Source organism: Gigantopelta aegis, chromosome 6, assembly GCF_016097555.1.
Source record: "Gigantopelta aegis isolate Gae_Host chromosome 6, Gae_host_genome, whole genome shotgun sequence".
In the NCBI taxonomy this organism is placed as follows: domain Eukaryota; kingdom Metazoa; phylum Mollusca; class Gastropoda; order Neomphalida; family Peltospiridae; genus Gigantopelta; species Gigantopelta aegis.
The window spans coordinates 21430150-21457228 of NC_054704.1; the positions used below are offsets into that span (position 1 = coordinate 21430150).

General features: G+C 35.1%; 1 protein-coding gene across 1 annotated transcript in view; it reads left to right on the top strand.

Moving 5' to 3' along the window:
- The window catches only part of LOC121374416 (axoneme-associated protein mst101(2)-like), a 55887-nt gene that overhangs the window by 23101 nt on the left and 5707 nt on the right, over nucleotides 1-27079 (top strand). Inside the window, exons 2-17 of the mRNA XM_041501517.1 lie at nucleotides 3253-4396; nucleotides 5995-6070; nucleotides 6962-7038; nucleotides 7916-7956; nucleotides 10974-11023; nucleotides 11572-11731; nucleotides 13174-13254; nucleotides 14105-14150; nucleotides 15287-15333; nucleotides 15840-15889; nucleotides 16522-16669; nucleotides 16876-16950; nucleotides 18030-18189; nucleotides 20031-20083; nucleotides 22862-22882; nucleotides 26951-27006. Of these exons, the coding sequence (XP_041357451.1) occupies nucleotides 3253-4396; nucleotides 5995-6070; nucleotides 6962-7038; nucleotides 7916-7956; nucleotides 10974-11023; nucleotides 11572-11731; nucleotides 13174-13254; nucleotides 14105-14150; nucleotides 15287-15333; nucleotides 15840-15889; nucleotides 16522-16669; nucleotides 16876-16950; nucleotides 18030-18189; nucleotides 20031-20083; nucleotides 22862-22882; nucleotides 26951-27006 (2285 nt within the window). The remainder of the gene's footprint in view (nucleotides 1-3252; nucleotides 4397-5994; nucleotides 6071-6961; nucleotides 7039-7915; nucleotides 7957-10973; nucleotides 11024-11571; nucleotides 11732-13173; nucleotides 13255-14104; nucleotides 14151-15286; nucleotides 15334-15839; nucleotides 15890-16521; nucleotides 16670-16875; nucleotides 16951-18029; nucleotides 18190-20030; nucleotides 20084-22861; nucleotides 22883-26950; nucleotides 27007-27079) is intronic.

A 27079-nucleotide genomic window follows, 5' to 3' on the forward strand; every position in this document is an offset into this window, starting at 1 on the left:
ATTTTCCACTGACCTCTGTTCCATTCTTTCAGATGATGCCATGGTAGTGATCACTATATTATTTTCTTGTGTGCTTATTTCAAGTTAAAGTTCAAGCATACTGTCCTGGGCACACACACCTAAGCTATCTAGACTATATCTGTGCAGGACAAAAGTTAGTGGTTAGTTATTAGTGGTTAGTATGAGATACTGGCCGTACATCTACCCAATGAGTTATTAAACTTGCTTTTGGTGGAGGCCGGTACTGGGAGGTGAACTCGGTACCTACCAGCCTAAATCTGATGTGTTAAGCCTATACTCTGTGTACAGATCACTTTCATTTTTTAATTTACATTTGTTTGACACTCAATAGCTGATGTGTTTTTCATACTAATTCATTCATTCATTCATTCATTCATTCATTCATTTGTATTATCAATGGATGAACAAATTCACTGAACAGAATGATGAAATGCTAACCCCATTAATTAACCTGACTGCCCACAAAGTGTGTATGTTGTATGTACATCAATCAGCCCACTAAACTCTGTATTTAAGATCCAAGATCCTTGTGTGTCAGGACAAATGCGTCAACAAATAACAGGGCACAATATTTCACGTGAACTGTTATTCTGTCTGTGTGACATCATGCAACTTCATATTCAAAAGAACTGCCAGTTGATTATGTGGTAAACAATTATATTCAAGAATTAAAAGTTGTAAATTTAGGATCACCAGACTTTTATTTAAGTATTTCAAAACTTCAAACAGAAAAATACTATCTCATGGCAAAATCAGTTTAAAGAAAAAACATTTTTGACTTTCATTGTAGTGCAGAACAGGAGCCCAAGTGTGTTTGTGAGGTTTAGGTAACACACCAACAATGAAAAAAAGAACATAAACTGACTTCTGGCCTACGTTTAGCCAGACCAAGCAGAAAAACATCCATTTCATGTTAAATCAAATGGCCACGTTGGGAACCGGTCAAATAGTTCACAAACGTTAGCAAAACATTCGCGGGCTGAAATTTGGGCTGGTTACATAAGATTTTGAAATATTGTCCCCTGAAATACCCTCTAATAGATCATTGGAATGAATTATGGATTATCCAAACAATGTGATAAACAGAGGGATGGATGAAGAAACAGATGGAGGAAGAAATGGATGGGGGGAGGGGAGGGGGATCAAGTAAATCAACAAATACACAGAGAAGGAAAGAGAATCATGTTAATGTCAGCCACTGATGTCAATAATGACGTAAACACATAACCCATGGGTTATCCGTATTACATACATCATGGGACAATGATCTGGTTACCACTACAATAACTTGCCTTATGTCCGGTTGCATTTCAAGCTTCAAATTGTCAACTTCCTCTTTGGATCTTTACAATAGATTGGACTTCCTGAAATAAGCACGCAGCTATACTTCATAGCAGTGAGTGTACAGCTCTACTTGATAGCAGTAAGTGTACATGATTCAGTCTAGTTGGTGGATGAAGGGATGAAGTTTATAAAAAAATATTACATTACTTGTGTTGTAATGTCAGCAAATTGATAGTGTACATAACAAATAAAGGAAGTAATGCTGTCATTTAAATATATTTAAGGTTGTTCAGTTGCATAGTACATGCAGTATATATATATTTTTTAAAATGTAGGTGTGGTCAGGTTATTAATAGCAAAAAATGCTTTCTGCAACATTTTGGTTTAAACAATATTTATGCAGCCTCTCCCATAACATTTTTCTGTAACATTTTGAATGAATGAATAAAAGGATAGATGGATGCATGGATGCATGGATGGATGCATGGATGGATGGATGGATGGATGGATGGATGCTTGCATGAATGAAGTTTAATGACACCCCAGCATGAAAAGCTGAATTAGCTATAGGGTGTTAAACAAAGATAAACATAAAAAACAAATTGCAAAATTATTAACAAAATACAGTGTAGACACAACTGTGAAGATTTGCATAGGCACAAAAAAATGAAATGTTATGGTCAGACGATTAAAATAGTATATAAAGCTCTGCCTACAGATTTTTGAAGCTATCTTAGCACTTTGATATCACAAAACCATCACAACAAATACCATAGCCTATGATGGTTTTATGATAGTGCTAAGATAACTTAGAAAATCTGGGCCCTTGTATACAAAATATAGTACATGCAACAGTATTCCAGTACAACGTCATTCATCCTAATTGGCTCATTCCAGCCAGTGCACCACGACTGGTATATCAAAGGATGTGGGATGGTGCATATAAAACATTCCTTGCTGCTAATCGAAAAGAGTAGCCCATGAAGTGGCGACAGCGGGTTTCCTCTCTCAATATGTGTGTGGTCCTTACCCATATGTCTGATGCCATATAACCATAAATAAAATGTGTTGAGTGTTTCATTAAATAAAATATTTCCTTCCTTCACCATAATTGGTTGGAATCTTAATTTCTGAAAACATCATTTTAGAAAAATCACTTCATATTCTGTTAAGTAGTGTACTGCTCTGCTGTTGGTCCGTTCTGTGGTCAGTGTAAAAGCACGAGTTGTATTTTTGTTTACCCAATGACATACCTATATTTAGTACATTTCTAAAATTCTTCTTCTGGCCCTATATTCATAAACATGTTTCAGTCAAAGTATGTTACTTACCTATGTACTTTAAGTATGTTGACAAGTATTATACAGACTTGCATACATTTATGAATATGGAGCCTATCTGGTTAATATTGAAGTTTGTATAGTCTACTTTATTGTTTATGGACCAAAGTTACAAACTGATTTGATATGCATATTGCATTGTAATTTTTATTTATTTATTTTTTTAATTATAAGATTGTGCAAACTTACATGAAGTGTGTGTCACAGTTTGCATGTTTGATGAAGTCAGGTGAGTGTGCAGAGGGTGGTATTGGGGTCAGGGAGCATTACTTAACCCCCTTAAAAATTTCACTTGATACAGACTAGACCTCCTGTGCACAATTTCCTGCACATGCACGTAAACTGACAATTCTAAAAGAAATATTTCAGGGAACATTTTATTTTCAATTCGTAATTAGCAATATTTCTAGTCAACTAAAAATTGATTACCAATTACCGTTTAATGTTTTTAAATTGTGTAGCAATCTCTGAAACTTGCATAGCAAATCACATGGTGATACTGAGCAAAATGTTCTGTTTAATGTTTTAAGATTGTGTAGCGATCTCTAAAACTTGCGTAAATGATTCCTGTATTCCCTATATTGTATACTCTATACCTATATTTCAGGCTGGAGATGATAAAGGACCGTCCGTGGATGTGGGCGTAACACGCAGCGCTGTCAAAGATAAAGCAGCCATGTTTGGAGCCACGAAGCCAGCCGTGGTGAACAGGCCTGGCAAATCGGTCCTCAACAGGTTTCCACAGGCCATGGCAAACGATGATAACAACGAAGCAAGCAAAACCACACCCGGTTACCGTGGTGTTAACAAGTTCCAGGCATCACCACCGGGAGTTGCTCCAAAGACTTCCCAGAGTGCAGAAAAGAAACCTCCACCTGTCTTCAATAAGACTTCACCTGCTATAGCTAACAAACCTGTTTCGAATAATTCAACATCATCATTTGCTAATAAGTTAACACCCATTTCTAACAGTTCAACACCTCCTGTTGCTAACAAGCCAACACCTTCTGTGGCGAATAAGTTCACCCCCCCTGTTGCTAACAAGTCACCCCCTTCCACTGCAATCAAGACTACGACAGGTTTGGCCAACAAAAAGGTATGGACTCCACCAAATAAAACAGTTGAGGATCATAACCACAATGTCAAAGGTGTAGCAGACACAAACAAAACTTTTCAGAGTAAGACATCAGGTCCTCAAAGCAACAGTAACACTTTCTCTGGGAGTAAAAGGGTGACCAGCGTATCGTCATTTCAAGACAAGACAAACACTTCCACTGATTCCGACAACCGCAGGTCATCTTCAGATGGTACGCTCAAAGAGCTTGATAATGACAAAAATGGCAACCTTCCAGAAAGCAATGAAATTCTGAGTAACCTAAGAAATCAGCTCCGGGCATCAAAGACTCGCAATAGATCTGCTGACCCAGGTAAGGTTGTTCTTCAAAGCAACAGACAGCGAGCATCTGATGACGTAGCTCCTGTTGGTTCACCACCACAAACAGGAGAACTTCCTGCTAACAGCAACAAGACCACAAGTCCAACAGAGATTCTTAGAAAGACGAACACAAAGAAAAGGATTTCAGTAGTAGCCAATATCAAAAGCAGACTTAGTGATGAAAAAAAGTTTAAACTGATCAGCAAAGGAACATTGATATCAAGTCATGATGCCCCCAACAAGCCCCGCAGACCTGCTGATATTGATATCAGTAAGATTGTACAGGAGTACGAAGCAGCTGTCAAAGAATTGCTTGGTATGTTTGATAATAGTCTGTGTGTATCAGCAGAAAAATCTGTAATGGAAAATATCAAACTGACTAGGGATTTTTTAAACTATCTTAACGCTATGAAATCATAAAACCATCTTAGGCTGTGATGTCACTACAGCACATGCCATAGTGACGTCATAGCTAACGATGGTGTTACAATTTCATAATGCTAAAATAGCTTTGAAAATTTGTCCCTGGACCTTAGGTAAAGAGTTTTTAAAGTTTTATGTTGCAGAAGAATGAAAATACTGTTTGTTTATTTACAACAGCAGAAAAATTATGAGAATACTATACGAGTGTTCATTGGATACTATTTATCTTAAAACCAGTTGTTCCAAAATGTAAGCAGGTAATGAGTGACACAGAATTCAAGCAAGTTAATTTCAAGTTAAATAATATTTTAACATAAAGGCATGAGTTTAGTGTTTTAGTTCTTGCACATCCCTCAAAATTAGATTTAAAATAAATTTAAATGTCTTTACCAAGTAAAAATTATTAACTTATAGGTGATAGGTAAAATCAGTTTGAGAAGTGTTATGACGTTTTGTCATTCAGGTTTCAATGGATGCTTTCGCTTTGATGTTTAGGTCCTCATTAGTGATCAATCTGATGTCTTTATATACATGTAGGTCATCCACAATACATGTATGTTAAATATCACCATCATAAATAGCACATTGTTGTTTGAAACAGGTATATGTAAGAAATGAAATTATTACCCATATGGGCAAAGAGAAGAAAAATTATCTTTCACTAGAGAAAAAAACCTTCTTGTGTGTAAGAATAGTTTCCATGGTGGAAGTCATGTCAACAACTAACTTACCTCATCAGCGATATATACGTCACATCTATGGCGCGACAATGTCTCTTGTTCTGAACTTGAAAACTTGTTTTCAACAACAGTATCATTTGAAAATCTTCCATAAAATGATAAATATTGATAATGGCTAATAAATAGAATACCCAACTCGCTACAAGGCAATACTGTTTATCTTACATGATTGAATTGATGTTGTCCTTACGTGACCAAAGGCTTGGAGAAGGACAACATCAATTCACTCTTGCAAGATAATGGTATTGCCTTGTAGCTCATTGAGTATTCTCTAAATATGACACTGACCATTCTACATGGACAGTTTGTTAAGTCTAAATTTCAGTAGAATGAATCCAAGTTAGATTTTGTTTTTTTATAACAAAATGTTACCGAACTACAATTTTTAATTAAACTTTATAACAGTTTGCATATTGATTTAGTTGAATACTTGGCATTGTAATTTTAAGTGCATAAACGTATTTTTCTTAAATGCATTGAAGATGTTTCAACATTAGGTAAAGTAATTTTACTATATATGTTCCAAAGACTGTTTTGCTAAATGCATTACTGTGAATGTATTTTTGTTGAATGCATTTAAGTATTCTTGCTGAATGCAAGAAGGTAATTTCACTTTCTGTAATAATTACTACTGTTATTAAAGTTAATGTTTATTTTGTGTGCATGTTGTGTAATGATCTTATTTATTGTGTTGTTATTTATTGTGTGTTGTTATTTATTGTGTATTTATTTATTGTGTGTTGTTATTCAGAGGAAGAGGAAGACCTATATGATGACGTGGAAAGCTTTGCCCGTGGTTCCTGTCTCGCAAATCGCGTCTCATTCATGTAAGGCAACCGTAGAAAGTAAAATTTCAAAGTGATTGTGCTAATAGTGACATATACAGGGCTCGAACCTAATGACAGCACCAACAGCAATTGCTGTTGTTGAGATATAAATTGCTGTAGGTAGAGATCATCACTGACAACACAAAAATGCTGTCGGTAAAGCTCCTTAACAGTGACAAAATGTATACACCTGGTGTATATTATCTGCCAGTATTCAACATTTGTGCATTTGAAATATGTCTACATAGAGCAAAATAACCTTTTGGTCATGTTTATTTGCTGCAAATGTCACTTTTAAAAAACAGTTGCCATAGGCAGGCTCAAAATTGCCATTTCACCCATGGCATTTCATTACAAAATTGCCATGGGAGACAAATTCTTAAGTTTGAGCATATATTATTTCTCAGATTTCTAGTTGTGTCTGAAATATAATATTTGACATGTAGACCAAAATGCTGATTTTAAAATTCCATTCATTTACTCTAGTTTTTATCACCAATATTTCTTGATCTACTAACGAACATGTACAACTGAGAAATCATAATGAAAAACAGAAAAATTGCCTTCTAATGATGAGTACCGTGTATACACCATGTATACAATTTTATTAATTTATATTGTTTTTATTTTTACCACGATTACCACAGTAAAATGCCAAAATGGAAAAAGACTTAACTAATATATAGGTTTTGTTTAAAAAGATATTTATTATGCAAAAAATCTTGTCAGAAATTTGTATGAACTATTTGAAAAACCTTTTGATACATTTTCAAAACTACAGGTACCTACCGTTTTGTTCTACCACATCGAGAAGGAAAATTGACATTATTAATGCATGTGCATGTGTGATGCAGTGTAGATAGTAAAGTACAATATGGTGGTGTATTTCAGACCGGACATGACGGAAGAAGAAGAATTGGGATCAGACCAGACGAGTGGTTCGGGATCAATATCAGCATCAGGCTCTGGTACGATTCTAGTTTACATGTAGGGTATATTATCGTAAATTAGAAATTGGCTGCAGAACTGGAGGACAGTGTTCTTGATGAGGTTACAGAATCACCTGACACCTGATGGCTTTATATATATATATATATATACATATATATATATATATATATATATATATATATATATATATATATATATATATATTATATAATATACATATACATATACAGTAGAATCTCGGAAGAGTTGAATACACCACAATGCTCTTACATCCAAATGGTTAGGTTGAACTACCTGATGAGTCAAACACTTTCTCGAGCACCGATGGGATTCGATCTAACAGGATTCAACTCGTATATATATATATATATATATATATATATATATATATATATATATAAGTTAACAAAAGAGACCTGACCTTTGAGAGAGAGAGAGAGAGAGAGAGAGAGAGAGAGAGAGAGAGAGAGAGAGAGAGAGAGAGAGAGAGAGAGAGAGAGAGAGAGAGAGAGAGAGAGAGAGAGATTGGGAGAGGGAGAGAAAGAGAGAGAGACACACAGACAGACAGAGAGTGAATGTGTGAGTGAGTGAGTTATGTGTCCATCATATTCTTTGTCCATCTTTTACACATACTATAGTAGCCAGGATTTTATAATGGGGGGCATCCATGCTATCTATGTGTTATGGGATGATTTTAAATATAGGGTGGGTAGGTGGTGCTTTGATATACAAGCCATGGGGCACTGACTGGAACAAACATAGAGAAATAGGATGTTAACTAAGAAATCTTTGAAAGTGATTTAAATGTACATTTTTCAGATTCCACTTTTAGCTTAGTATTAAAGGGTTCACAGGTTGTTATTAAAATTTCTTTTATTTTATTGTTATTTACAGGTGGTGGTTTCAAGCAGATACTAGATGACACACCAGTTGTGGTTAGTTGTATGCAGTATATTATTAGTATTTTATTCTTAATACAGTGAAACCCATCTACACCTGACAGTCTTGGGACCAAGTAAAATGTCCGGTTTTAAGAGGTATCCAGTTTAGAGAGGTTAAGTTTTTTACTGATTTTTAAAAAAGGTCCGTGAAAAATGTCTGGCTTTGAGGGAATTCTGGTTTACACAGGGTCTGGTTTTAAGAGGTTTCACTGTAGTTATGGTGTAGCTATTCATTAATTTATTTTCTTGCTTTACAGTCCAAGCATGCTATCTTGGACAGACATCACTGTAACTGTCTGGGCTGAGATTAATAAATAATAGTGGTCAGTGGCGGACAACTCTCTTATCCATGGGTATATAGGACAGAGCTATCCCATGTCCTGGACGGAGGAGCCGGTGAAAGTTGACACCTGCGCTTATGATGGGTGTGTCCTACAACAGCTTGTTCTGAATGTGCATGTGACTTGAATTGATCTGACCACGAAAGACAGCTATAAAAAAATGTCTGTCTTTCATGGGCTACCACGTGATTACGTTTTACAAGGAGGGGAGTAGAACATCACTGGTTATATTAATGCAAGATGGTGATGTCAGGTCATCGGACAAAAGTTTCAAATTGATTTTTTGTTATTAAAATATTCATTGTAAAAGCTTTCTTGTTAATTTTAGTATTAAATTGTATTTAACACATGAAAAAAATGATTAAATATGTTAGTGTACTTTATTTATGATAAAATGGTCTTTTTAATAAGAAAGTTACTTTTTCAGCCATCTTTGTCTGTTTGTGTACAATAATAATTTATGTACTGAATGGATGAGAGATAAAGATTCCATCATATGTGGTCACGTAGGATAGAAAAAGTACACCCTTGGTGGTGCCAATTTCGACCCTCGGCAAGTCTTGTCCCAGGTTCCACTCTAGGTGTTCTTTTTCTGCCCCACATGACCACATATGATGGAGTCTTATAGTCTGTGTAGTTGTCCATGCATGTGCTCTCACTCTTGGTTGGAACTGATACTGAGATACAAACCTAGTATTCATTTCCACTTATTCATATATCAGTTTATAGAATAATTTGCTTACTACATTGCTGCACAGAACATTAAAGCATTAAAACAAGACAAGTTATATCATATAAGTGAGTGAAATTAAAAACATACATTTCAGTTATAAATAACATATTTATAAACATAAAAATATAAACTGTTTCTATTAAATGTTCAAAAACTCTTTTAAAGTTCGTTTTGAATGTTTATTGTTTATTGTATCATGCCTGCAGTGAGTCAAGCATTTTTATTAATTGTTTACTGTGGCATATGCAATCATTATTTTGTTTGGGGCCAGTGTATTGTAAACCTATAGTACTTTGTACCTTCATGTTGTGATTAATCATATTTTACTAGTACTTGTTACAAATGGAAATTAATTCAGCACCACCAAGTTTTGACCATGTGGTTTATACTTTGTGTATAATTGTCACCATTTTGTGCATATTGAAAAACATTGACAGGGACATTGTTGTTACATCAATATTTAATGTATTCTTGGGAAAAAGACAGTTAAAGTTTGTTTTGCTTAATGACACCACTAGAGCACACTGATTTATTATTCATAGGCTATTGGAAGATTTGGTTATTTTGACATATTGTCAGTCCACCAGACAAATACATCTGGAAATCTACTTGTCCACCAATATTTTCACTCGTCCAAATAAATGGTTAATTTTAATCAATAACAAGGACAATGGGGTTTTTTTGCTGCTCAAAATGAAACTGCATTTTTACTTGTCCACTGGACTGAGGTACATTTTGCTTGTCCAAGCCGATTTTCACTTGTCAGGATAAATGAACAAGTGCTTATTTCAAACACCGGCAAAATTAAAGAGAAAACACACTACATTTTCCCATTAGTAGCAAGGGATCTTTCATACGCACCATCCCACAGACAGGATAGTACATACCACAGCCTTTGATATACTTGTCCTGGCAGGATTTAGCTCAGTCGGTTGAGTACTCGCTTGAGGTGCTTGTGTCGCAGGATCAAACTGTCTCGGTGGATCCATTCAGCAGATTGGGGTTTTTCTCGTTCCAACCACAACTTGACAAAGGCCATGGTATGTGCTATCCTGTCTGTGTGGTGGGTGGGATGTAGCCCAGTGGTAAAGTGCCCTCTCGATGCGAGGTCGGTATGGGATCGATCCCCGTCGGTGGGCCCATTGGGCTATTTCTCGTTCCAGCCAGTGCTCCACAACTGGTGTAACAAAGGCCGTGGTATGTGCTATCCTGTCTGTGGGATGGTGCATATAAAAGATCCCTTGCTGCTAATCGAAAAGAGTAGCCCATGAAGTTGTGACAGCGGGTTTCCACTCTCAATATCTGTGTGGTCCTTAACAATATGTCTGACGCCATATAACCGTAAAATAAAATGTATTGAGTGCACCGTTAAATAAAACATTTCCTTCCTTCCTGTCTGTGGGAAAGTGCATATAAAGATCCCTTGTGCATTAGGAAAAATGTAGCGGGTTTCCTCTGATGACTAAGTGTCAGAATTACCAAATGTTTGACATCCAATAGCCGATGATTAATTAATCAATGTGCTCCAATGGTGTCGTTAAACAAAACAAACAAACTTTGATATACCTGTCATGGTGCACTGGCTGGAGCCTGGAACAAGAAATAGCCCAATAGACCCACCAACAGGGGAAAGACAGAAACCATATATGAAAATGTATAGTAATTAACTGTGGAGCTGGAATCACACTGATGTGCTTCTCCTCAGTAATGTATTCATGCCATCTTTGTAAATACCCAGCAAATACAGAATATATTAAAACTTTCAATATAATTTTTAAACCACGTTGTCATGGACAACAACGCCTAGACACCTTTTGGGCTGCAGTACCATTCAGGTGGTGCTTAATTAAAATCCAGGTTTACAGTTAGTTCACTTGTGGTTATTGATGATTCAAATATTATCTTTTCACTTATTTTATTTTTATTCTCTGAAAAAGGAAGGTGAAATGGAAGACGTGTATGAAGAATTTATTGAAGACATGCTGGAGTGAGTACCTGTTTGATGATTTAAAAACAAACCAGTTATAAACTTTGAAATATATTTAGCAGTGTTGTGATTTAACATAGTAAAAATAAAGTAACAGAAAACAGAAAACAGAAAAAAGTGCTTGCTTGATATGTGGTCAGTCTAGGACCGATCTCCATCATTGAGCCCATTGGCACCACCACTGGCATATCAAAGGCTGTGGTATGTGCTATCCTGTCTGTGTGATGATTCATATAAAAGATACATTGCTACTATTGGAAAAATGTAACAGGTTTCCTCTCTAAGACTATATGTCAAAATTACCAAATATTTGACATCCAATAGCCAATGATTAAACAAAATAAACTTTAACTATTTGATGATTAAAAAACACCAGTAACTGTTTAAATATATTCAGCAGCGTTGTGATGTAATATAGTAAAAATAAAATTAAAAAACATTTGTAGACAGAAATTCTTTTTTTAAGCAGCATGAATATACATAATATACATGTATGGTGCCCACACTGTTAGAGAAATATATTAAATGCAAATCTTGTTTTCTACTAGTTCTCCGTCAGCAGCAGAATTGAAAGAAAAGGAAAAGGCAGCAAATGAGAAGGAAGAAAAAGAAAGACAGAAACGTGAAAAAGAAGAGAAGAAGAAGAAAGAAGCAGCTCGAAAGGAACAAGAGAAGAAAGAAAAAGCTGAAAAAGCTCGGCAAGAAAAGGTTTGCAATAAGTTATTCCATTCTTATATGCAGCACTATGAAATGGTACTAATGGCTGTTTTTAATACAATCTCTCATTTTCAGGGGCGAGATGTAGCCCAGTGGTAAAGCACTCGCTTGATGCGCGGTCGGTCTGGGATCGATCTCCGTCGGTGGGCCCATTGGGCTATTTCTCACTCCAGCCAGTACACCATGACTGGTATATCAAAGGCCGTGGTATGTGCTATCCTGTCTATAGGATGGTGCATATAAAAGATCCCTTGCTACTAATCGAAAAGAGTAGCCCATGAAGTGGCGACAGCGGGTTTCCTCCCTCAATACCTGTATGGTCCGACGCCATATAACTAAATAAAATGTGTTGAGTGCATTGTTAAATAAAACATTTCCTTCCTTCCTCTCATTTTCAAGCATTAATACTCTGTTACACCAAATATTCACATACCAAATATTCACATACCAAATAAAACAAGAATGACAATGAGGTGTATGTGCAGGTGCATGAATGTATACAGGTGGGAGGTCTAGACTGTGGGGGGTGCTGTTTCTATGGGAGTCAGACACGTGGCCTGGAAAATACATTAGCTTGAGCAAGGGGTAGGTGGGTAGGTGGTGTGGTGTTAAACAGTTTGAACCCCTCCAGAAACCCCCCTACACACGCACCTGCTAATCTTTTGTTGTGCCATAAGACTTTTCACCTCCTAACCTCAACCCCATTCTACATACTAGAATGTCGTTGTTTGGAAAATAGGGCCCTCTGTTGAAAGTAATGCAGACATTAAAACAAGTTTTAATTTGTAATTGTTAAAAATAGGGTGGTGGGACGTAGCCAAGTGGTAAAGCATTTGCTTGATGCATAGTCAGTTTGGAATCGATCCCCATTGGTAAGTCCATTGTGTTATTTTTCATTTCAGCCAGTGAACCATGAATGGAATATCAAAGGCCATGGTGTATGTTATTCTGTCTGTAGGATGGAAATGTTTTATTTAACGATGCACTCAACACATTTGTTTTTATTTTATGGTTATTTGACGTCAGAATCTGTAGGATGATGCATATAAAAGAACCCTTGCTACTAATAGAAAAATGTATCGGGTTTCCTCTCTAAGACTATGTCAAAATTACTAACTATTATGTTTGACATCCAGTAGCCAATGATTACAGTGCTCTAGTGGTGTTGTTAAACAAAACAAATCAGTTTTTCTGACAAGGACCAGAGCTAGCATTGAATCATTTATTAAAAGAGCATCCAATTATCTTTTTTATATAAATTTGTTAAAATTAGGTTTAAAATTGTAAGTATCTATAATCGACTCATAGTAAACACATTGGAAATTTGTTTTCATTCTATATTAATATTAGACAAATCTTTACAACTCTGTTATGTTATAGTAAAAATAGTAAACTAGTTATCATTACATAGAAAAATACTCTTGAAATTCCAGGAGAGGTTAGCTAAGGAGAAGAAAGAAAAGGAGAAAAAGGAAAAGGAAGAGAAAGAGAAAGAGAAAAAGAAAAAGCTTAAGGTCAGACTAGGTTGTGTTTTGTTTTAGCTCCTGTATGATGTTCATCAGTGAAGCTTTTCAAATACTCATTTGTCCATCCATCCGTCCATCTGTCAACTTTTCCTTTGTCCATCCATCCGTCCGTCCATCTGTCAACTTTTCCTTTGTCCATCCATCCGTCCGTCCATCTGTCAACTTTTCCTTTGTCCATCCATCCGTCCATCCATCTGTCAACTTTTCCTTTGTCCATCCGTCCGTCCGTCCATCTGTCAACTTTTCCTTTGTCCTTTGAAGTCTATCTTCATTAACAGTTTTGATTTTATTGTTCTGAAACTTGGTACAATGATCCAATAGAGAGAGATTTTGGAAAGTTTGAATTTGTGAATTTTTATTAAATTTAAACGTTTTAAATAGAAATTTAACAAGGACAATTTAAAAGTCTATCTTCTCCTTGAGTTTTGATTGAAATGTTTTGAAACTTAATATACCAGGCAGTAAATATTCTCAGGGGTAGCCTTCACAAACTAACAGAAACATTTTTAAATATTTGGAATGTTTTAATTTTGATCATAGATCTGACCTTGTACTTAATCTTCCAGTGCATCACAACTGGTATATCAAAGGCTGTGATATGCACTATCCTGTCTGTGGGATGATACATATAAAAGATCCCTTGATACTAATGAAAAAATGTAGTGGGTTTCCTCTCTAAGACGTATTTCGAAATTACCAAATGTTTGACATTCAATAGCTGATGATTAATAAATCAATGTGCTCTAGTGGTGTTGTTAAACAAAATAATGTTTTTCCCTCGTAATCTTGTATTAGGTAACTACTGGGTACATTATACTCATTTTCTTGTTTTGTATAGAGTGAATCGGCTGATGAAACCAGCACCAAGGGAAGCACTAATGGAGGTGAGTGACACTGAATGTTATTGGTTTGTGCTGTAACATCGATGCAGTAATTTAAATAGTATTCAAAAAATTTATTTTAAAAAGTTAATGTAATGAGGATAAATAAAGCATAACAATTCATTAGTTTTTTTATTAGAAAATAATAAAACAAATAATGAAACCAGGATAAATGAACAATATCACTCAGTGTATCGTGTTTATTGCATTAAAAAGTGGTGTTATATAGTCACAAGTGAATAAAACATCTTTTTCACTCTAAAAAGTAATAACATCACAGTGCATGGCTGGACACCTATATAAGTAAACATATCATGGAACAAAATTAACAAAATGACCCGGGATAGTTGATACATATATGGGTATTTTTTTTAAACAATTAAAAAAAATTGTCTTTGTTTTGTCACCAATATTTTTAGAAACAGTTTAATTCCCAAACTTTTCACAAAATGAATTCATATGAAATTCTGTGTATAATGCACATCCTTTTATTTATATAGAATTTGTCAGAATTAAAAGAAACATTGCTGTCCAAAGTTGGAGACAATATTGCCCATTGAAGTATTCATTATTGACTATTTTATTATTTAAAAAAAAATTATACTTGGTATGTGTATATATTGCTTAAAACACAAATAGTATTAACAGCAAATAGAGACTTCAACAAAAACCTTCCATCCATAATGACTGTGTTACTGGCAGTCAGTCCCACATTACAACTTTGTGTGAAACATAGACATTCCTATGCTGGTAGTGAATTAATTTGGTCTACAATGCTATGCTTTCTATTATTTCTTCCATCAGTAAACTAAAAGGGCATTTTTACACCCTTGCTAGTTATGGCTCTGAGCTATCATTACTATCTAGACCAAGCATATGTGCAGGCATTTTAGCAAGGTGGGTGGTGGTTGGGGGTGGGTAGGGTCTAGACTGGCGAGCAAAGTTTATGGGGGTGGGGATGAGACTGCTCCTCCGGAAAATGTATTGTGAAAAAAGGAATTTGCTTGAGCAGGGGTGATTTTAATCCCTAAACCCCCCCTGCACATTTGTCTGTAGTCGTCACTGAATGAGAAGTTAGTTTGTATGTGATAAAAAATGTAAAATATCTTCCAGTTATTTCTGTTGTTTTCTGATTGCAGAAGCCGCCCCTGGAGAAGAGGAGTATGATGATTGTTCTGCAATGGTGGTTAGTGAATATTTTTATCATCTATATAAATTGAATATTTTGCAATATACATAATATTGTTAGAAAATATCCCTCTTAGGATAATGGGTGATCCTTAAAATAAGGGATTGAACATTTTACATTATGCCAACTAGTCCCGATAACCCACAATTACTTGCCACCTAAATTTTTTTAATACAAATACATAAAATACATTTCTTTAAAACAAAAAGAAGATATAGCTTCTGTAAAAGACCTATATTTTACTCGTCACTTTTCATGACTAGATTGTTTTTGCTGTAATATTGAAGAAAAAACCCCCATGGAATAAAAATTGTTACATTTTGACAATCTCAGTTTATATTTCGCCTATCCCTAAAATTATTTGATTATTCTTGCTCACCCCCAACTTTTTCTTGCTGTAATTTAATGTCTTCAGCTTTGATATTAACAACATTGTCAAAGTCAATAAAGAACAGGACTCTTTATCTAACAGTTTTATTCTTGTTTCTTTTTTTCCTACCAAGGATGGCGTGATGGAAGAGGAATATGCAGATGTTGACGATTTCGTTTCCAGGTCAGTTCATAAAAATCTGAATTTAAATTATTATAAATAATTGCCTTTTTTAAATAGCAGTGACAGGTTCGTGTTCGTAAATGTATATCAGACCATGTGCCTTTATCTTACTAAGCAGTTCATCATCTGAATGAATAATTTCTATAATCTTGGGCCATAGGTGTAGAAGATGGAGGAGGGGAGTATGGTTATTGTGTCTTGTGAAATTGGAATATTCCAAGGTTGTTTTCAGGCAAAACTTTCAACGCCTTGGGCAAATGCTATATTGCAGAGCTCTGTCCTGCTCTACTCCAGTCTTGTAAACTAGATCCTGACCATGTTTCACTAAATGTTTGAAAACTATTTGACTTGTTCTCAAAGTAATCATTCAATGTAAGGTGTAGCATAAAAGCCAGCCTAGCAAGCTGAACGTACCCCAGGCTATAGAGTCTGCACTTTTAACAGTCTACAAGTTGAATGCAGTTCATGTTTGAGTTCAGATTCTTATAAATGTTTGATATAGGATTAAAATACATTGTAGAATGTAGAATATTTTTCCACTGAAATGTAGTTTTTCATAGTACTTTGTCTGCAGCATGTTGGTCCTTTTTTAAATGATATGAATTATAAAATATTTCTCCATTAATTTGTAGTTCTAGTACTTCATCTTTGCAAACTACAGACAAAGCAAAAGAAGAGAAAGCAAAACGTGATAAAGAGGACAAAGAAGAAAAAAAGAAGAAAGAAGCAGCTCGCAAAGAGGAAGAAAGAAAGAAAAAAGAAAAGCAGAAAGAAGAAAAGGTATTCTGTGAACTATTTTACACTGAAGCAGTATTGTTAGTACTTCTATTACTAACTTTAATTCTCTGAAGATTTAATTATAACAGTTAAATAATTATTTGGTTTGGAATGTGCAAGTATTTTTATAGTAGTGTATATGTAACAATAGAGACTAGACAAAGAAACTTATTATTAATTAATAATGACTACCGGTATTTGTATTTTAGGAAAAGTTAGCCAAAGAGAAAAAAGAAAAGGAGAAAAAAGAGAAGGAAGAAAGAGACTTGAAGAAAAAATTTAAGGTAAAACTGTTGCTAAAATAAATGCAACCTAACAAAATAACTTAGAAGTAGAGTTAATCATGTGTTAATCAGACCCAAACAGGAAGGAAATGTTTTATTTAAGGACACACTCAACACATTTTATTTACGGTTATATGGCATCAGACATATGGTATTGAGAGTGGAAACCTGCTGTTGCCACTTCCTGGGCTACTCTTTTTGATTAACAGCAAGGGATCTTTTATATGCACCATCCCACAGAAAGGATAACAAATACCACGGCCTTTGATATACCAGTCGTGGTGCACTGGCTGGAGAGAGAAATAGCCCAATGGGACCCAAACAGAGTCACAGAAGGTAGCCTATTAAGACAGTTGACTGCTTTGTGCAGGTCAGTTTATAATGTATTTGATTATTGCGTACCTTTAGCTTGTAGAGTTTCAGACTCTTTTTTTTTTTATAAATATCCTAGATGTAACTCATCTTTAGCATGGGAACGTTTAGATGGGTGTGGTGGCTTTACACTGGGCTTTTCCCCCCAAAAATATAACTGCCAAGTAGATAGCCAGTCCTCATTAGCTGAACCGGCCTCGGTGGCGCAGTAATTAAGCTATCGGACTACAGGCTGGTTGGTACAGGGTTCGCAGCTCGGTACCGGCTCCAACCCAGAGCGAGTTCTTAAGGGCTCAATGGGTAGATGTAAGGCCACCACACCCTCTTCTCTCTCACTAACCACTAACCCACTAACAACTAACCCACTAACAACTAACCCACTAACAACTAACCCACTGTCCTGGACAGACAGCCCAGCTAGCTTGAACCTTAATAGGATATAAGCATGAAAATAAGTTGAAATGAAATGAAATCATTAGCTGAGGCAAAGATGGCACAGTCCATTATATTTATGTAATTCAACTTTGTATGCAAATATTTAGCACAATGTATGTATGGCAGTTGACATGAGTGCAAAAATATCCTTATTAAGTGTGGCATAAAGTAAGTGCAATGAAGGCAGTCTGCAGTACAGATCAAAAGATCAGAATGGTCGGAAACTGTTAAAATGGCCTTGCATATTATATTACAGATATATATGTTTTTAGATAACTGGAACAGAGGAGAAAATGAGCAGTGGGGTTATCCTTGAAGATGTAAAGGGAGGTAGACATGACCTGGCTGTAAGTAAAGGAGATCTAGTTGATATTATGCGGATGGACAGCAATCCAACAGGAAAGTTCTTAGTCAAGTCAGAAGACAATAGATGTAAGTTGATCAATTTCTTTTTTTTGTCAATTTTTAGAAATTGTGCAACACTAAAATTGGTTAATAATGTATCTAGAGACTTAGTATTAGAATAGTCAATTACAATTTTTTTTCTTTGGAACATTAGTGAGTATTTTGTTCAGCATTACATCTGTATTAAATAGTAGCTGCCGGTCAATTTTCAAATTGATTCACATCTGTTGCAAATTAAAAGTTTGAAAACAAAATGTTCACTGACATTACTTATATTTATTTAACCAGCATTATTTTTACACAGAGAAGCACACAAACATTAGGCCTAAGCTATATTGTAATTAAACAGGGAAAGCAATGTTTACCTTTCTATGTTAAAAGAAGGAAGGAAATGTTTTATTTAACGACACACTCAACACATTTTATTTACGGTTATATGGCGTCATGCGTATGGTTAAGGACTACACATATATTGAGAGGGGAAACCCGCTATCACCACCTCATGGGATCTTTTATAGTACATACCACAGCCTTTGTTACACCAGTTGTGAAGAACGAGAAATAGCCCAATGGGTCCACCGACAGGGATCGATCCTAGACCAACCGCACATCATGCGAATGCTTTACCACTGGGTTACGTCCCGCCCCTATGTTAAAAGAAAACAATAGCCCTGTGATGCCATTCTACTTAAAAAATAACAAATTCACAACCTGGAGTTTAAAATATTACCACGCTTTACTTCGAAGGCGGCAGAAAAGGGAAGTAATTCTGATTAAACCTCAGTAGACGGGCAACACACTACATGCTATGGCATTCAGTTCTATAGTCTGTCCCATCCTCCTACAAACATGTTTTTTGTAAATAATTTCAGTTTGTTTTGATGTGAGAAGAAAAGTAAAAGTGTTTTGAAAATAACAAAAAAAACCCTACTATTTTTGTGTGAAATTTAGAAATAAATAACTTGTAGTAAATTCCATAATATGAAAAAAGGCATTTCCTGCGAGAAGGAATCAACCCTGTTTTTACATCTTGATTATGGGAGTGGACTCTGTTTCAACACTGCATTACTTAACGGTTAAATCAGTTCTGATTGCAATGAAATAAAATAAAGAATAGGGACACTCTTTTCAATGGAACTATATTTACTGCCTACAGGTAGGAAGGTAACTAGTTTAACGTACTCATATACCACTAGGGTTTCGAACACGCCCATCCAGAGTCCGACAAGCTGCTCATTGGTTGCAATAGTGGTGTAATCCATTCCTGCATGTTGCTTAGTGAACATTTAGGACAAAAAGTTGGAATTTCAAAATGTATTGATCTTATATTTTAACTTATTTTTGCAACTTATAATTAAAAAAAATAGTTTGAAGTGAAAAAGGGACACACAACGTCTGGTATTAGTAGTGTAAATAGATACATCAGCCAAGTGAGCACCAAGTGACAAATAGGGATCAGTTGAGCAGATAGCATCATGTACATTGACGGTGTTTGTGCAGATGTCGGCTGGGATATAGCCCAGTGATAAAGTGCTTGCTCGATCCCCATCGCTGGGTCAGTTAGGCTATTTCCTGTTTCAGCCAGTGCACCACAACTGGTATATCAAAGGCTGTGGTATGTGCTATCCTGTCTTTGGGATGGTATATATAAAAGATCCCTTGCTACTGATGGAAAAATGTTGCAGGTTTCATCTCTAAGACTATATGTCAAAATTACCGAATGTTTGACATCCAGTAGCTGATGATTACTACATCAATGAGCTCTAGTGGTGTCAATAAACAAAACAATTGTGTTACAATGCCAAGTACTTTTATGCAGCTCTGTAAGTTGGACTTATTATATGATTGTGTTTTCTAACTCATTTCAGGGGGATATGTAGAATCCAGCAACATCCAAATAGATACAGATTGCATTAAAGAGGTGAGAATACAACTTTTTAAAAACAAACTTTGGTTGTATTCATTATTATTATTACATTATGTAACGATTTAGTCTTTGGTATTTTCTTTTCTATTATAGAAGCCATACCACAGGATGTTTAGTGATGTGAATTACTTTAATAATAAAAGATAGCAATCAAGTCATGTTTAACTTATTTAATATGGATAATGTTATTGTTTTGGGGAGAAATAAATCTATAATTACTATACTGTAAGTAATAACAGTAATAATGATGATGATGACAGCGATGAATTGATGGTGATGGTGATGATGACCATAACAATGATGACTGTGATGATGGTGATGTTTATCACTATTAAGGTCTGCTTTGTTTTTTTGTAACCAGGTTATGGGTGTATATAAGCAACACATTGAGAAAATCCTGGTGCCCTTTTCAAAGTATTTATGTGTTGTTGTTGTTTAGAGAATAGATCTGAGCTGCCCCTGCCTTGCTTCATGCCATAATGTATCCACGTCTTCTGGAAGTAAATAATCTTTGTCTTTATCAAAGCCAAATCTCTGGCATGGCCAGTGGTTAAACTTGGGATAGAAGGGTATTTATTTTCATGAGACCATTTTAATTCAATTACCAGTAATCAAAAGACTTTATCAAATCAAACCAAATATATCAGTCAGACTCATTAGTCTAAAAACATTTCATGAAAAAAAAAAACTAAACCTTTTAAGTGTAGTGTATGACTGTGGGAATGTGCTATCCTAATTGGAAAGTGCATAGATCAAATACTATTTTGACGCTAATTGAAAAGAGTAGCTTATGCAGTGGCAGCAAGTGTTTTTTAATTTTATATCATTCTCTGTTCTCTGCATGCTGGTTAGTAGGCATAGTCTGTGTGGTGGTAACATGTTTTTTCTCTCACTCTAGACCAAGTGTCATAATAGCTGTATGTTAAACAACACATATCCATAGCTTAAAATGTACTGAGATATTATTAAACAACTATTCCTTTCTTTTCCTATTCTTACCATTTGTATTCAGATGTGGGGAAGGTGTATGGCTCAGTTTCTTCTCTCATTCTTACTCTAGGCTCAGTGTCACATACTACTTTATACGGTAATCAGATGTGTGACAGTAGCTGATTAAATGATGTAGAGTTGCCTAGAGTTGTTAAGTACTGTGATACTACATACACATACAGAGGTGGAAATTGGCTGAAATTCCATCCGGACATTTGGTCCGTTAAACTACAAATTCTACTGGACCGAATAAAGACCTGCCAGACCAGACATGATCATAAAATGTGAATGCAAAATAATTGCCCGTCCGATGGCAGGCAAAAATATCTCCTGGCCTGTGATGATGTTGACTGGCAAAAACCAGTTGGAGTAGCAGTATTTCGACCCCTGACATAATTATTATAAAAATAAAGATGTGGATATATTATGATATGGCTAACTGTTACCCACAACACTTTGTCTTACTACATGCATGTGTTGTGCAGAATTATGTTTCCCCTACCTCTGAAGCTTTGTGGTATTGTTAGCAACCAAAATTAATAATATATTCGCTGGATTCTGTTATGACAGGCAGTTACCCATTACATATTGTGTTACTAACTGTATTGTGCCGAGTTATGTTACATGAACAGTTTTTTTTCATTGTTGTTGTCCTATTTCATAATTTACAACCAAAATTAATCAAATATAGTCAGTGAATTCTGTTTTGACATGATATCATACATGTAGTTCAACAACAATACTTACAAATCCTGGTTGAAACCTTTTTCTGCTAGTTCTAATACAGATTTGTATGTTGATCCAAATTTAACATAGTTACTATACTATTTTTTCTAATTAATTAAAGAAATTAAAAGTTTGTACTGATTTATCTTTGCTTCATGATTCTATCTGATGGTGATCAAGTTGATAGTAGTGTTTAATTTGATTTGTTTTGTTTTTATTTTTTGTTGTATTATAACAGTACATGTATTTATTATCAAATATTAATGAGCTGAATTTACAATAATGTATACTGTTATAGTAGCCATTTACAGGCCTCCAGATTTCATGGAAATTAGTTTCTGGTAGCGCATTGGCAAAATCATGGAACCTAACTAAAGTCTGTTACCCATTATCTTGTAAAATGATCCACCATGACCATGGTTAGAGAAAAACAAGTTCCAATATGTTGTGATAATCACATGGAACTCAAAAGGTGTTGCCCATAAAATTTGAAATCTGGAGGCCTGCACTTAATAATGGACTGAATGATGATATGCCGAGCATGATCAAAAACATGCATATGCACATGAATGAATGCTAGGCTATATATGTTTTCTATCTAAAATGTAGGAGTAACCTTCAAGTTTCTCCTTAATTTTTTTTTAAATCAAAAATTCAATTTTTTTATGATTAAAATGGTAAGAAGTTATTTTACTAGGAACCAAATGCTGTTTAACAGTACTGTTTAGATATTACTAGTATATATACAATTTTCTTCGAGTGTCTTTTTTTATATATGGACCAGGTGCTCATTTGTATTAAACGGCACCCCTAGCATTAATTATTTCTGGATCTGCCTTGTTTTTCATATGTCAGTTAATGTTGATCTTCTCTCTGCATGTTTTGTCACCTAAATCTTTAATACACACATTAGTTTCAATTTGAAGTAGAATTTGTATAAGCAACGTGTGCATATATATCACAAGGATGTGTATATTGTGATCAGCTGTCCATCTATTCATTTAATTTTAAACCAGTTTAACATTTGGTTAACATTTGATTAAAATATTTTATAAGATGACAAGTGCAGCTGTACATGTAAGTGGTGGTTTTGCATTGTGTATAATTATTAATCTGAACACTTGTGTGAATGCTTTGATGTGCACTTCATTAGGCCAGTGGTGGTGGAAGATGTTGTAAGTTGATGGAGTAAAATTGAATAATATTGAGGTTCCAGTACACACTGTTTTGTCTGGGTGATTGTTGGTAATTGAAAAAACCAAAAACAACCCAAACCCCCCCCCCCCCCCCAAAAAAAAAACACCCCAAGAAAAAACCCCAAAACAACCCCACCCCACCATACACCGTGCATACACACACACACAGAGACAAACACAGACAGACAGACAGTGAGACAGACAGACAGTGAGACAGACAGACAGACAGACAGACAGACAGACAGACAGACAGACAGACACACACACACACACACACACACACACACACACACACACACAAGCACCTACAAACAAAAGTTTAGTATGGTAAATGCTACACTTTATCTCTCCTCCCCTTAGGTCCTACTCTAATGTATTGGAATTGAAACAACATAATATTTGTGAAATGTTTGTGCACCTGGGTGTTGTTTTTGATTTTGAACTCTTAGCTTAAAAACTAAAAGAGATTTTTGTGAAATGAACCAAATACATTTTTGAAAAAATAATATCAGTTGTATGCACATTTTCTACTATCATTTGTTTGATTTGCTACAGTGTTGTATAAAATATATATATCCTGTATATTAAATGATCTTTTGAGCAGTTTATTTCATAATTAATGATTAAATAATAGTATAAATAATAATAATTAGTATTATTATCATAAAATTCAGTGATAACATGAAATCTTCTTGTTTCTCTAGGTTATGGTCAAGTGTATTACTCAGATAAGAACTCTCCAGTGGGTGTGTTGACACACATTTGTAAATGTTATTTAATTTTTTATTTTTTTATTTATTTATATTCCATTATACTTAATTTCCCACCCACAAAGCCCCTTGTATTCTATCACCCATGGTAAAACTGGAATGGGTTACTAAGAACAGTTTTTGTTGTTATAAAGACAGTTTCTGTACATGTATATTGATCATTGGTGGTTTCCAGTATTTTGAGATTTCATAATTAGTAAACTTTTTTTTTTATAGTGGCAAGGCAGATAAGAGTTTTATTGTTAACAAAGATATACATATCAGTATGTAAATTTAGTTTTTGTTGGTAAAAGTTGATGACGTATCATTTATTATTTTGTATGACAAAAAGATAATTATATATGTTAACATTATGGTAAACTGCAAATATTTCTCTCTTATGTTTAAAGTATTATACATGTAGATTTGGAATTGACTGCACAACATAAAAAGCATATATAGTAAATATACAGAACGTCACTTCTGTTGTTACCGCTTCCTAAATATTGCAGATTATTTTGCGCAAGAATATATACCATGAAACTGCATAGCCATCGAGTGTATGAGTTACATACCTTGTTTTTTTACCCCAAAAAAGTTTTTAATTTAATGTCATAACTACACTTTCTTAAATCTATGATCAATACTCCTTTTAATGATTGACTTAAATTTAAAAATCGGACTCTGCAGCAATTTTATGTAATGTTTCAAATATGATGTAACATAATTTGTAAGTCATATATGATATAAGTAACAGGAAGGTGCTAACTCCAGTAAAAATAAAAAGGGGAATTCCCCATTTGAAAGTCTTTATCACTGTAGTAAGATTGAATAGGTATGTAATAAATATACTTCTTTCTATTCATTGCTTTATGGAATGCTTTATTATACATGTACTCATTACATGGCCACTTTCAGCAGGTACTGTATTTGCCAATAGCAATACTGACTTCATCTATATATATATATATATATATATACTCTATCAAAAAAGAAACGCATAGGTGATAGGGAAAGAAGAAAAGTGTTTGATTTTACAAAATATTGTTTTTTTGTACAATGTTGCTGAATGACCATGTTTGTTAATGTTCCTGGAATGGGACAGCATGCCCAAATGCACCATAAAACAAATTTAACGCACATTGTGGCACATTGTGGCATGTTGTGCGACAATTGCAGGAAATCGGTGTGAAATGGTGAAATTTTGACGAATGCACGTGAAACTCGGAGAAAAGATTCGGGTAGTGATGGGTATTTAAAGCTGCAATGCTTGCAATGATGCCTCATTTCCATTTTGACGTAGACAAATTACAAGATGCCAAGACAGCCTGTCGAGTCGAAACATTGCAGTTAGGTGAATCGCAGTCAGCAGTCGCATGCCACATGAATGTCCATCAGAGCACCATTTCTGGGACAGGTACCAGCAGTTTCAATCAGCTGAAGACTGGCCCGGAAGTGGAAGACCTCGCATAATAACTGCCACACAAGATCGCTACATCCGGGTTCTGCACTTGCATCACCAAACTGCCACAGCAACGAACACTGCTGGACGCATACCTGGTTTGAGAAGGGTGTCTGCACAAACCATTCGGAACCGACTTCGAGAAGCTGATTTACGGGCTAGGAGACCATATGTTGGCCCCGTCCTGCGACGTCAACATTGACATTTACATGTTCGCTGGTGCACAAATGTACAGGGGTGGAACTTGGGGAAACTGGCGGCGAGTATGGTTCAGCGACAAATCACGTTTCCTTCTACAGCGACGTGATGGATGACAACATGTTTACAGACACTGCAATGAACGTTTTGCCAACAACTGTGTAGCCCAAGTTGACAGATTCAGTGTCATGATGTGGGGAGCCATCTCATACACCGGCAGAAGTGAACTTGTGTTCGTACAAGGCAACCTAACAGCTGTACGCTACTGGGATGAAATTCTTCGCCATCACATGCTTCACATTTTAGATCGACATATAGAACTCTTTCAGCAGGATAATGCCAGGCCGCATACGGCATGTGTAACAATGGATTTCCTACAGAATGAGAACATTAATGTGCTGCCATGGCCATCAAGATCGCCAGATCTCAACCCCGTTGAACATCTATGGGACAAACTGGACAGACGTGTATGTCAGCATGACCCGAAGCCTCAGACCCTTCCACAACTGTCACATGCACTGCAGGAAGAATGGGCCGGATTCAAAGACTCATTCAGTCTATGCCAAGGAGATATCACACAGTGATTGCTGTTGCTGGTGGCCACACAAGGTACTGATTTCAGCGCCCTCGTGGGACGCTGTTTGGTGACGAAAACGCCTTCACTGCCGTCAGTCCATAGCAAGAACATTGTCACATACTCATGTCAAATTTGACTGTGATACGATCATAAATAACGAAATTATTCCACTTTGTATTAAAGAGATAATTCCATGAATATTTCGCCTATGCGTTTCTTTTTTGACAGAATATATATATATATATATATATATATATATATATATATATATATATATTGGGTTTTTTGGTCTGATTGTAAAACTTTACTTTATTAGAATTACCGTTCTTTAATTAGTTCATGATCTGTTTACTGAACACCTGGTGTGGGCATTTTTATTCAATCAATCTTATTCTGTTTATTTAGGCCAGAATTGAAAATCCACCCGTATCTAATTTATCAATGTAGGCCTACACTAACGTCCAGTGTTCCCTTGATATGCTGTTTTACTGTAAAATAACATTGATTCAAAACAGTTATTTATTCCTTTCAATACAGTTTTCTTCTATCTTTTTTTTAAATAATAAACATTTATATATACAATTTTCTTTCATGTATTCTAGTTTTCATAAAGCATGCAAAAGTCAGTTCTTGCATGAATTTTTATGTGTACTTTGTATTTGAATCTATTCATGCATGGTCTTATTTTCTAAACCACATTTTCCAGTTGCCTTGTGTTATGATCCTAACAGCTGTTTATATTAAATGATTTACCAGAGTGTTATTACAGAAGCACCCCTTTCTTTCTATGCATACATGATGCACTTAGCACTAAAGTTAGTAGATTTTAAATACATGATTTTTTTTTGTTTCTTTTTTTTACATAATTTAAAAAAAATGTATGGTATGTAAAAAGTAATTTATATTTAAGATTTAATGATTAAGTTATTTAAAATATACACTCCTACGACTTGCTATCTACAGGTCATGAATAGTAGTGAAACCTATGTGAACGTAGAATCACCAATCACTGAATCGGGGTGAGTCATACATGCATGCACTTTTTTTTTTAAATCATATAAATGTGCTTGCATGCAGACTTCTATTTGATTT